Source organism: Phyllobates terribilis, unplaced genomic scaffold, assembly GCF_046119375.1.
Source record: "Phyllobates terribilis strain yellow unplaced genomic scaffold, ASM4611937v1 Scaffold_17__1_contigs__length_24005725, whole genome shotgun sequence".
NCBI lineage: Eukaryota > Metazoa > Chordata > Amphibia > Anura > Dendrobatidae > Phyllobates > Phyllobates terribilis.
The window spans coordinates 18,228,069-18,241,780 of NW_027362777.1; the positions used below are offsets into that span (position 1 = coordinate 18,228,069).

The following is a 13,712-nucleotide window of genomic DNA, read 5'->3' on the forward strand; positions in this document are numbered from 1 at the left end:
TCTTCACAAGGTCTCTTGCTTTTGTCCTTGGGTTGATATGCACATATCGGACCAAAAGCACGTTCATCTCTGGGACACAGAACCCGCCTACTTCCTGAGCGGTATGATGGCTGGACATTCCCATCTTGTTTGTACTTGCGTATATTTGTTTGTACAGATGAACGAGGCACCCTCGGGTATCTTGAAATTGTACCCAAGGATGAGCTGGACTTGTGCAAGTCCACAATTCTCTTCCTGATATCTTGGCTGATTTCTTTAGACTTTCCCATGATGCTACACAAAGAAGCAGTGTGTTTCAGGTGTGCATTAACATACATCCACAGGTGTGTCTCTAAATAACTAAGATGTTGCCAAAAAACCTATCGGAAGCTTCCAAACACATGATATATGTAGCATCGGTGTCTCTGGTTCCTGCCCGGTAGAGACGTCGATCCACTCACCACCGCGGCTACGGTCCGGTGTCCCCTGCTACATCCTCTTGTCTCACTGCAGCGTCTTCCCAGGGTGCGTGCCCCGCGCACATATCCCCGGGCACTGTACTTAGGGCCCGCGCGCTCCCTCCCTCGGAAAGGGGCCGCGTGCCCCGTCCTAAAAAGTCACCGGCCAATGGCCAGAGGACTGCCCCTATTTAAGGCACCTCCTCCAAAACGGACGTGCCTGTGCAAAGTTGTGGTTTGTGTTCTAAACACTCTCTCCAGCCCTCAGATCCCAGTGCTGTCTGCCTATCAGCCGTGTCCGCCTGTCAGTCTGCCAGCCAAGCCTGCCCATTTACCTGCATTGTATATCAGCCGTGCTCTTCTGTCGTGCCTGTCGGCTTTGGCTATCAGTCCCGTGGGAGTCGCCTGCTCTCCCTCGAGGTCGGTCCCAGTGTGGCACCTGGTCCACCTTCCCGGTCCCTCCTTGGTTCACGGAGTCGATTAAGCCACCGTGTAGCCAGGGTCGGTCTGGGTAGGCACTTAGTTACGCCTCTCTGGTCCCTCCTCGTATCTCAGCACAGAGGTTCCACCACCTGGACCCGTAACAATATGATCATATGGGCAGTCCAGAATTGTTTAAAGGCATAGTAATCTTAGTGTATGTAAACTTTTGACTTTGCAGTAAGTAATAAATATGCCTTAAAACATTCTCTCATTATTCTGGCATTTGACAAATATTAAATTTTATGGTAATACTAATTGACCTAAAACAGGAAAGGTTTATTCTGATTTCATTTCAGATATTGAGAAAAACATGCATACAGAGAAGGAAATAATTATTTGATCCCTTGCTGTTTTTGTAAGTTTGCCCACTGACAAAGACATGAACAGTCTGTAATTTTAAGGGTAGGTTAATTTTAACATTGAGAGATAGAATATCCAAAAAAAAAAATCAAGAAAATCACATTGTATAAATTAGATAAATTTATTTTAATTTTGCAGTGACAAATAAGTATTTGATTCCTCTGGCAAACAACACTTGGTGGCAAAACCCTTGTTGGAAAGCACAGCAGTCAGACATTTTTTGTAGTTGATGATGAGGGTTGTGCACATGTAAGGAGGAATTTTGGTCCACTCCTCCTTGCAGATCATCTCTAAATCATTCAGATTTTGAGGCTGTCGCTTGGCAACTCGAAGCTTCAACTCCCTCCATAAGTTTTCTATGAGATTAAGGTCTGGAGACTGGCTTGGCAACTCCATGACCTTAATGTGCTTCTTTTTGAGCCACTCCTTTGTTGCCTTGGCTGTATGTTTTGGGTCATTGTCTTAATGGAAGACCCAGCCATGACCCATTTTTAATATCCTGGCGGAGGGAAGGAGGTTGTCACTCAGGATTTTACTGCACATTTCTCCATCCATTCTCCCATTGATGCAGTGAAGTAGTCCTGCGCCCTTAGCAGAGAAACACCCCCAAAACATGTTTCCACCTCCATGCTTGACAGTGGGGACGGTGTTCTTTGGGTCATAGGCAGCATTTCTCTTCCTCCAAACACGGCGAGTTGAGTTAATGCCAAAGAGCTCAATTTTTGTCTCATCTGACCACAGCACCTTCTCCCAATAACTCGCAGAATCATCCAGGTGTTCATTGTGCAGGCCTGTCTGAAGTTTGCCATGTGCCTTCTTGATCAGGGGGACCTTATGGGCACTGCTGGATTTTTTAAGCCTTTAAGGTGTAATGTGTTACCAATGGTTTTGTTGGTGACTGTGGTCCCAGCTGCCTTGAGATCATTAACAAGTTCCCCTGTGTAGTTTTAGGCTGATCTCTCACCTTCCTCATGATCAGGGATACCTCACGAGGTTAGATTTTGAATGGTGCCCCAGACAGATGTCGATTGACAGTCATTTTGTATTTCTTCCATTTTCTTACTGTTGCACCAACAGTTGTCTCTTTCTCACCCAGCGTCTTACTTATGGTTTTGTAGCCCATTCTAGCTTTGTGCAGGTCTATGATCTTGTCCCTGACATCCTTAGACGGCTCTTTCGTTTTGCCCATGTTGTAGAGGTTAGAGTCTGACTGATTAATTGAGTCTGTGGACAGGAGTCTTTTATACAGGTGACTATGTAAGAAAGCTGTATTTAATGCAGGTAACGAGTTGATTAGGAGCGTCTAACTGGTCTGTAGGAGCCAGAACTCATATTGGTTTGTAGGGGATCAAAACAACCAATAACCAAAAGGCTCAAATAGGTGTATCAGAAATTCAAAAAAACACAAAGAACATATAGTATACACCCTAAAATGTAACTCTTAATAGATATTTTAAAAGATAGTATCAATAAATCAAGGATAATCAGATAAAAGTATGGGGGAGGGATAGCAGTGGGATAGCACAAATGGCATTCAAACTCGCCCTATAGGGCCCTAAGGGAGGAATGCCCTACCTGACAGCGGAGTAATCACCCTAATGTGTCCCCGCTCCACGGAGGCTGTCCCTTACCTGTCCCTAAAGTACCCCTATACAGACATAAAAAACAAAAACCAAAGGCATCCCAATAATAGGAGACCAAACCGTCATATCATAAAAATTAATATGCTGTAAACGTAGAAAAAAACATGCATCAGTTATGATCAGGTGGGTATAGGATATCGGTAGTTCTCCATAAATATAATCAAAATAACTTATTGCAAAAACATCACCATCAATCAGTGTCAGTATGTCCCACAATATCAATATTATAGTTGTGATCAGATGGAAATAGAGGAAAACCCTATATCCCTATCTATAAATTTCTTACTGGAAAACTATAGGTCATAAAGAAAATTAGACTACAGATAACTTCTGTTAGTCTCTAATACAGTGCTGTGCAAATTAATTGGGACAAAGCATTTTTTAAGTAAAATCGTCAGTTGGTTACCAGTCAGTGATTCAAACCAGTTTTAACTGCTTTGAACATATGTTTTGGGGCTTTTTTACAGCTGATGGTACAGGGAGCTTATTTCCTGTTGATGGTATGATGAATTCATCCAATACATAGTCGTTTTAAAACGTTTTATTGTGCCATTCATACGTAAATTTGAAGGGACATTCCAACAAGATTTGGCTCCATGCCACAATTCCAAGTGTGTGAAGAAATTCCTGGAAGAAAATAAAGTAAAAGTGCTGGACTGGCCTGGCAATTCACCAGACTTAAATCCTATAGAAAATTTGTGGAGCATTGTGAAAAAACGTCTTGGCAAAATGGACTGTACAACCAAAGTACGCATGATAAACAGTGCCATACAAGTGTTGTTCCATAATGAAGAATTGAAGAATTTACGCAAAAACTTGGTAGAATCAATGCCAAAACACATTGAAAATCTCATATCTGCTAAAGGACGACATATTTCTTACTAAAATTAGTATGTAACAGTGCATTATAACATTTTATTATTAAAAACTCAAAAATGTGTTTTTTTGCTTTGTCCCAATTAATTTGCACAGTACTGTATCTTTGAAAAAGTTTCTTTATGACATACGGCGTACTGGGCTTACAATATATATCTCCATGACCATTCAGGATATGTCCCTTAAATTCCCCCCTTTTGTTTTAGTGACCGTTGCTATTATATACACTATTTACCAGTTATTTCTCAAAGAACATTCTTATGTTTAGTATTGTGACTTTATTTGACTCTCATTTGTGGTGGTCTAATTTGTTTTCTTTTCAGCGTTTGGTATAGCTTTCAATGTAATGTACCTCATCCTTTCTTGGGATAGCGGTCCCTATTTGAGTACTGGTGGCACGCATTTGCATTCCACTGAGATCGCGCGGCGGAAGTGACGTCTTTTGTTTGCCGCGGGCGGAAGTACTGGTGACACGCATTTGCGGTTCACCGAGATCGCGCTGCGGAAGTGACGTTTTTTCCATTGCCGCATGCAAAAGCTACAAGCGGTTAGTTTCTGCTGGAACGCACTCAGCTTTCCAGTGGTACCTCGCGACGGAGACCTTCCACCTGCGCCGGACACAGTTAACAGCTGTTTCAGCTCTAACCTAATACAGGGGGTTTATTAAGACTGATGAGTCGCCGGGTCTCCTGGCATGGTGACTCACCAGATGGGACATACTCATTTTTCCATTCAGCCCGATCTATTATGGTGTACTCCTGTGACTGTCCCCTGATGAGCCCCGACTGGGACTTTGACATATATTGGGATTATGAACCAACTGGCATGAGATAAGTCTGCAATTTAGCAGTTTGTTAATATATGATGGTTGTGACATGAATTTATTGAGAACACTGGTGAATACTGGTGGCCACTATATGACTGTTTGAGTGATCTACAGGTATCGTTCGGTCACTGTTTGTAATAATTGAGACGCATTAAAAGTTGGCTATCTCAAATTTTCTTTATGACCTATGGTGATCCAGTAAGAAATTTGACCTATAGTTTTCCAGTAAGAAATTTATAGATAGGGATATAGGGTTTTCCTCTATTTCCATCTGATCACAACTATAATATTGATATTGTGGGACATACTGACACTGATTGATGGTGATGTTTTTGCAATAAGTTATTTTGATTATATTTATGGAGCACTACTGATATCCTATACCCTCCTGATCGTAACTGATGCATGTTTTTTTCTACGTTTACAGCATATTAATTTTTTATGATACGACTGTTTGGTCTCCTGTTATTGGGATGCCTTTTGGTTTTTGTTTTTTATGTCTGTATAGGGGTACTTTAGGGACAGGCAAGGGACAGCCTCCGTGGAGCGGGGGACACCACGCCGACACATTAGGGTGATTACTCCGCTGTCAGGTAGGGCATTCCTCCCTTAGGGCCCTATAGTTTTAATATAGCTGTGTCTCAGCTTCTAGAAAGAGAAAATGGAAAAAGCAACGGTGCAGATCTAAGTGCAATATTACTCAAAAAAGTAGTAAAAGGTGGGGTAACTGAATACTGCTCACCTTGCAGAAGTCTTGAGATTAAGCATTAGATAGTGATATGACTCATGTGACTTACAGAGTCTTCATTTGGCTTGTAGCACACTTTGCCAGGAAAATCAGGCCTCCATATAGGAATATCCTTGCAGAAGTCTTGAAATTCACATACCAATAGAACTTTTGAGGCTTATGGAGTCTTTATTTGGCATGCAGCACGCTTTACCAGAAGAATCAGGCTTCCATATAGGAAGATCCTGTTAAGGCAGTTAACCAAATACGTGTGTTCTGGTTAAAGTATTGCGGCGCTTCCAGATAAGATCCAGTAGGTTTTTTCATCCAGAATTTATTTTTCAAAAGAATATAAAATATAGAATAGCAAGATACAACGCGTTTTGAGTCATTGCAGAGTCTTCCTCAGGTAGAATTTTATAATCATATATCTAGAACTACCCTTCCTTAAATACCCCTCTAAACTGAAAAGGTGAAATAGTGACCCGCCTGGTTCCTTAATCACGTTAATTGAATAAGTTTGTGCGAATAATTGGTGTGACAGTCTGAATTTGTATCTGCTCTAGTAAAAACAGTTAAAAAGTGCCAACATATTTGAAAATGTAAATAATATATATAAAATAAAATACAAATAGAATAGAAAATGTATGATCCTTTCTTTGTTATCATTTAAACCATCTGGATGTAAACACCGCATACGATAAATCCAGAAGGATTCTTTTCTATTTAATATTTGAGTTCTATTCTGAGTGGAGGCTGGTATATGTTCTACAGGAGTTATTTGTACTTGGAATTTCCATCCGTGGGTATGCAATAAGTGACGTGATAGGCTGTGAGTTAAAAGTCCTATTTTAGCCTTATAGCGATTGTCCACTAAGGCGGTTTTGAAGTTTTCTAGTAGTACGACCTACATATTGTAGGCCGCATTTACAGGTGATAATGAATATAACATAAATTATGTTTTTTTGTACCGTAGGTATATTGATGACTTAGTCATCCTGTGGAAGGGTAATCAGAAAACGGCAGAACAACTTGTTCATGAACTGAATCATAACACATGGGGTATTCATTTTTCATGTAGTATGAGTACAAATAAAATTAATTTTTTAGACTTAGAAATCAGTTTTTAAAAAAACTCAATAATAACAAAATCATTTTTTAAGCCAGTAGATTCAAATGGATATCTGGAATTCAACAGTGCACATTTTCACAAATGGAAAACAAATATTCCCTATAGCCAATTTCTACATATAAGGAAAAATAATACATTATTAGAGGATTATAATACACAAGCAAAAATCCTCATAGACAGGTTTTAAAATAAAAAAATACCCGAATAAACTAATTTCTGCAGCATATGAAATCAATAGGAAGAAAATACAGAAGGATTGCCTTATGGCTATGAGTAATTAGGTAAAACCAGAAATAGATATCTCCTCACAAGAGAATAAATATAAATTTAATTTTATTACAGCTTTTAATAAGGAAAATGCCAGTATTAGAAAAATACTTGGCAAACATTGGCATATTCTGCAACAAGATCCTCTCCTAAGAGAATCCCTACCTGACCATCCGGGGATTACCGTATTTTTCGGACTATAAGACGCACCGGACCATAAGACGCACCTAGGTTTTAGAGGAGGAAAATAAAAAAATAAAAATTTAAGCAAAAAATGTGGTCATGATGCACTTTTAAGGGGGAGGGGGTCTTCTGCTGACACTGGTTTAGGGGTAATGTCCCTCAATTCTGATAATATCCCCCATCCTGGTATATATGCCGCCCCCCTTCCTTTTATATGTGGTCCCCATCCCCATCCTGGTATGCCTGGCATCCCTCCATCCTGGTATGCATGGCACCCCTCATACCTATCCTGGTATACATGGCACCCATCATACCCAATCCTGGTATGCATGGCACCCCTCATACCCAATCCTGGTATGCATGGCACCCCTCATACCCAATCCTGGTATGCATGGCACCCCTCATACCCAATCCTGGTATGCATGGCACCCATCATACCCAATCCTGGTATGCATGGCACCCATCATACCCAATCCTGGTATGCATGGCACCCATCATACCCAATCCTGGTATGCATGGCACCCATCATACCCAATCCTGGTATGCATGGCACCCATCATACCCAATCCTGGTATGCATGGCACCCATCATACCCAATCCTGGTATGCATGGCACCCATCATACCCAATCCTGGTATGCATGGCACCCATCATACCCAATCCTGGTATGCATGGCACCCATCATACCCAATCCTGGTATGCATGGCACCCATCATACCCAATCCTGGTATGCATGGCACCCCTCATCCCCAATCCTGGTATGCATGGCACCCCTCATCCCCAATCCTGGTATGCATGGCACCCCTCATCCCCAATCCTGGTATGCATGGCACCCCTCATCCCTGTCCTGGTATGCATGGCACCCCTCATCCCTGTCCTGGTATGCATGGCACCCCTCATCCCTGTCCTGGTATGCATGGCACCCCTAATCCCTATCCTGGTATGCATGGCACCCCTAATCCCTATCCTGGTATGCATGGCACCCCTCATCCCTGTCCTGGTATGCATGGCACCCCTAATCCCTGTCCTGGTATGCATGGGCCCCCTAATCCCCATCAGGCTGCACATTTAAAAAAATAAACACTCCTACTCACCTCTCTTCTCTCCTCCAGCGCTGCGTCCGGTCTGCCTGCACTGATCTCTCCATGTGAGCCACGCATGATGTCACTGCCATGCGCGGCTCACATGGAGAGATCAGCTGCCGGAAGTCACTGCTCCCCACGCCAGGACTGTGTGCGCGGGGAGCAGTGACTTCACTCTCCTTCATAGCCGGCACACAGCGGAGCCGCGCTGCGGCTGCTGCCGGCTGTCTCCTGTGCACGCTCATTAAAGGGCATGAATATTCACCCACTCCCCACGCCCATAGGCATGGAGAGAGGTTGAATATTCATGCCCTTTAACAGCGGGCACAGGAGATAGCCGGCAGTAGCCGCAGCGCGGCTACACTGTATACCGCTATTAAGGAGCATGAATACTCAGTGCTCCCCACGCCTCATGGGCGTGGGGAGCAGTGAATATTCATTTTCTTTAGCAGCGGGGACAGTGTAGGCTGCAGCGGGCGGCTGCTGCCTCCTGTGCCCCGCTCCTCCACCGATACCGCTCCCCCCCACACCCCACATAAATATACACATATTGTACACCCATATACAACATTCTGACTATAAGACGCACTCCCCATTTTCCTCCAAATTTTTGGAGGAAAAAAATACGTCTTATGGTCCGAAAAATACGGTACCTTTCGAAGGGGAAAAACCATTCGGAATCTGATAGCTCCTAGCAGACTTAAAAATATTCCTATTCAATTTGAACAAAGAGGAACTAATACAGCTATAACAGTGGGAGTATTTAAATGTAGAAAGAAACTCTGCTGTTGCTGTAGATGTATTACACATGGCTGTAAGGAGATTATATCTTACAGTACAGGTGAAAAGTTTTTAATTAAACAACATCTTTCTTGTCAAACAGTCTATGTTATATACATTATCACCTGTAAATGCGGCCTACAATATGTAGGTCGTACTAGGAGAAAACTTCAAAACCGCCTTACTGGACATCGCTATAAGGCTAAAATAGGACTTTTAACTCACAGCCTATCATGTCACTTATTGCATACCCACAGAGGGAAATTCCAAGTACAAATAACTCCTGTAGAACATATACCAGCCTCCACTCAGAATAGAACTCAAATATTAAATAGAAAAGAATCTTTCTAGATTTATCGTATGCGGTGTTTATATCCTGATGGTTTAAATGATAGAATAGATGTATGATCCTTTCTTTATTTTTTTTAATTTTTTTTTTATATATATATTATTTACATTTTTAAATATGTTGGCACTTTTTAACTGTTTTTACTAGAGCAGATACAAATTCAGACTGTCACACCAATTATTCGCACAAACTTGTTAAATTAACGTGATTAAGGAACCAGGCGAGTCACTCTTTCACCTTTTCAGTTTAGAGGGGTATTTAAGGAAGGATAGCTCTAGATATATGATTATAAAATTCTACCTGAGGAAGACTCTGCAATGAGCCGAAACGCATTGTATCTTGCTATTCTATATTTTATATTCTTTTGAAAAATAAATTCTGGATGAAAAAACCTACTGGATCTTATCTGGAAGCGCCGCAATACTTTATCCAGAACACACCTATTTGAATAAGGGCCTATAGGGTGAGTTTGAATGCCATTTGTGCTATCCCACTGCTATCCCTCCCCCATACTTTTATCTGGATTATTGTCCTTGATTTATTGATGCTATCTTTTTAAAATATCTATTAACAGTTACATTTTAGGGTGTATACTTTATGTTCTTTGTGTTTTTTTTGTAGGGGATCAAATACTTATTTCTTACTGCAAAATGAAAATTTATCTAATTTATACAATGTGATTTTCTTGATTTTATATGGATAGTCTCTCTCTCAATGTTAAAATTAACCTACCCTTAAAATTATAGACTGTTCATGTCTTTGTCAGTGGGCAAACTTACAAAAACAGCAAGGGATCACAAGGGCTTCTGAGGTACAGCCAGCAGTGAGTGGGGTCACCATTGTTGAGGGTGCCAACCTCCGCAGCTAGGCAGTATCAGCTTTGTTTAGGTGCGGGATAGGGTTAGGTAGTGACTGTACCAATTATTCAGCAGCATCATTGTTTACATCTATTTATATACATCCACAACAAGCCATTCAGCTTGTAATTTTGCTAGTTTTAAGAACATACAGTACAGACCAAAAGTTTGGACACACCTCATTTAAAGATTTTTTTTGTATTTTCATGACTATGAAAATTGTACATTCACACTGAAGGCATCAAAACTATGAATTAACACATGTGGAATTATATACTTAACAAAAAAGTGTGAAACAACTGAAAATATGTCTTATATTCTAGGTTCTTCAAAGTAGCCACCTTTTGCTTTGATGACTGCTTTGCACACTCTTGGCATTCTCTTGATGAGCTTCAAGAGGTAGTCACCGGAAATGGTCTTCCAACAATCTTGAAGGAGTTCCCAGAGATGCTTGGCACTTGTTGGCCCTTTTGCCTTCACTCTGCGGTCGAGCTCACCCCAAACCATCTCGATTGGGTTCAGGTCTGGTGATTGTGGAGGCCAGGTCATCTGGCATAGCACCCCATCACTCTCCTTCTTGGTCAAATAGCCCTTACACAGCCTGGAGGTGTGTCTGGGGTCATTGTCCTGTTGAAAAATAAATGATGGTCCAACTAAACGCAAACCGGATGGAATAGCATGCCGCTGCAAGATGCTGTGGTAGCCATGCTGGTTCAGTATGCCTTCAATTTTGAATAAATCCCCAACAGTGTCACCAGCAAAGCACACCATCACACCTCCTCCTCCATGCTTCACGGTGGGAACCAGGCATGTAGAGTCCATCCGTTCACCTTTTCTGCGTCGCACAAAGACATGGTGGTGGGAACCAAAGATCTCAAATTTGGACTCATCAGACCAAAGCATAGATTTCCACTAGTCTAATGTCCATTCCTTGTGTTCTTTAGCCCAAACAAGTCTCTTCTGCTTGTTGCCTGTCCTAAGCAGTGGTTTCCTAGCAGCTATTTTACCATGAAGGCTGGCTGCACGAAGTCTCCTCTTAACAGTTGTTGAAGAGATGTGTCTGCTGCTAGAACTCTGTGTGGCATTGACCTGGTCTCTAATCTGAGCTGCTGTTAACCTGCGATTTCTGAGGCTGCAGACAGGGATAAACTTATCCTCAGAAGCAGAGGTGACTCTTGGTCTTCCTTTCCCTATGCGGTCTTCATGTGAGCCAGTTTCTTTGTAGCGCTTGATGGTTTTTGCAACTGCACTTGGGGAGAGTTTCAAGTGCTGCTTTTTTCTTGCCATAATACAAATTCTAACAGTCTATTCAGACTTTTCAGAGATTTTTACCACATCATAGTTGGATAGTTAGAGGCGTATCATCCATAGCGGCAGCCCACCCCGCCACTATGGTGCCCATGAGAAAAACAAGAATTTGAGCTTGGTTTAAGTTGGTATACATGCAGCACATAAATGTATGTTTACTATGGCCATAAATCAGAAAAAAAAATACAAGAAGAAAAATGATCATAAACCCTGCTGTAAATAAATAAATAAAAAGCAAAAGTGCATTTAAATAAAATAGGGTTCTTAAGAATACTGTTTTTGATCAAAAATAGCATGAAACCTATCCCAACCATGGCAAGGTGAACCTATTAGGGATAGTCCTACTCTGTTTAATATTAAAAACTTTACTATATGTCAAAGCCTCAAACTTCTGTGTGTGAATCAGACATGAGATCTAACGTGATAGAAGATTACAGTGCAGGGAAGACGGGAAACATTCATATAGACGGCCGATGGAGATGTAGTCAGTGAAGAACTCTGGCCAAATATGTTTCTAAAGCCGTAGTAGAAGATGAAGATGTCGTCCTCATGATGAAGTAGTTATTCCTCATATCACGTGTAATGAAAATCTCCTGCAGTATTGATAATGTCCATTACAGTGTTGGTAAATGAGACGAGAATTGGCTTCATGGAAGATGAGTCTATGAGAAACGTGATCAGCTACAGACTCCGAGGAAGAAACTGCTTGTTGTCTGTGGCCTAAAATGTATAGGTTTTATTACTAGATGTAAAGCAGAAAACTAAATACTGTAAAATAATATATCTCCTCATATGTTTCTGTGGCATCCCGGTACCCGTTCTACTGCTGCTAAATGAGATAGTTGTAGTGTGATAGTAGACTTGTTCCACTGTGGGCACTGTGAGTTAGGGGATATAATACATTGCATTGTAAATTGGACTTTCCTGCCATCTACTGGCCAATATGTGTATATGAAAGGTAAGTGATTATTCTCCTCACAATAAGCTGCCATAGACACGGCTGGGAGGAGTCTCTCAGCTCAGGGCTCGCACACTGACTGAGCACTGGTACAAATCAGTAGTGGGGGGTTCAAGCTGCCTAACGAAGATATAGGAGACAGACACTATTTCTCACAGAAGAGTTTCCATGCCAGTCCACGCTGGGGGACATTTTTCTCCACATAATCTCCTTCACAAAACACAAGGCTCTTCCAGTCAGGAGAGATACCGCTGTTCGTGTGCTCTCCTGCACGCTGGTTATCCTGTTTGCTTCTAGCCGGGACCAGATCCACGTGGCTGCCACACCATCGACTACCCCCTGCGAAAGGGAACGGTGGGCTAAAAACTGTGAGCACACCCAGACTTTAGTGTGTTTCCACGGAGAGCCAATCTGTGAAGGTCCCTCCATCAGTGTAATATTTCTTAGACTGCGCATAGCATTTCCTCTACTAGCAAGTCAAGAGAACTCTGCTCCAGCCGCCCTGAGAGGCCATAACCTCGCTTGTCTCATGTGGAGAGAACCATTACTTTCATATGCACAAAATACTGTAACCTTTGCCTTCAAGAGAGACTGTACCCCGTTACCTCCTTCAGTAAAATTGTTATATTTTACAAGTTCACCTGCGTGTCTGGCTGCTTGTGATTGCACAAACATCACGGGCGCTCCAAACTTGCACCCAGACACCACAACTACAGGAGTGCCCCCTGGGGGTCCTATACCATCCACAAGTGCCACCTCCCGCTTTTGACAATTGCTGTGGACACTAGGGAAGTGTTTAGGGGTCCATAAACCCACTTCAACTACTGTGACATCATTATCTGTTGCCTTTGAGACTACATTTCCCCTTATTATCTCCAGTAATTGTATTATTACGCAGGATTTTTATGATGTTACATCAGCTCATCATCTTCTCATTCAGGTCTCTACAATATCAGATTCTCTCAGTGAAGATCTTCTATATAAGAGAATTTTCCTGATTTACCCATCAAACATGGATATGGACAGAGACAAGATGGCTGAGAGGATATTACACCTCACCCTAGAGATCCTCTTCCGGCTTACTGGAGAGGTGAGAGATTCTGATGACGTCACATTACATTATTCTTATCTATGGGAATAACAGATGGACAGAACTGGAGAGGTGAGGACTCTGGAAATGTCTGGAGGGAGATTTATTAATGTGTCTCTCCATAACCAGGATTACACAGTAGTGAAGAAGACCTCTAGTGAGCGCTGTCAGGACCCTGTGTCTGAGGGATGGGGAAGACCCCTGAGCCCAATCACAGGACCTCCACCTCACCCCCTGATACATGAGGACATCAATGACCAGAAGATCCTAGAACTCACCTACAAGATGATTGAGCTGCTGACTGGAGAGGTGACACTGCTGGGAATGCTGGGACATTATACAGTAAAGCTATGAA

At 42.1% G+C, this 13,712-nt stretch overlaps 1 protein-coding gene across 1 annotated transcript in view; it reads left to right on the forward strand.

Annotated features, from left to right (window-relative positions):
- The window catches only part of LOC141176124 (uncharacterized), a 42,961-nt gene that overhangs the window by 12,894 nt on the left and 16,355 nt on the right, over positions 1-13,712 (forward strand). The window contains exons 2-3 of the mRNA XM_073660118.1: positions 13,208-13,357; positions 13,487-13,666. Coding sequence (XP_073516219.1) covers positions 13,280-13,357; positions 13,487-13,666 — 258 coding nt within the window. The 5' untranslated portion in view covers positions 13,208-13,279. The remainder of the gene's footprint in view (positions 1-13,207; positions 13,358-13,486; positions 13,667-13,712) is intronic.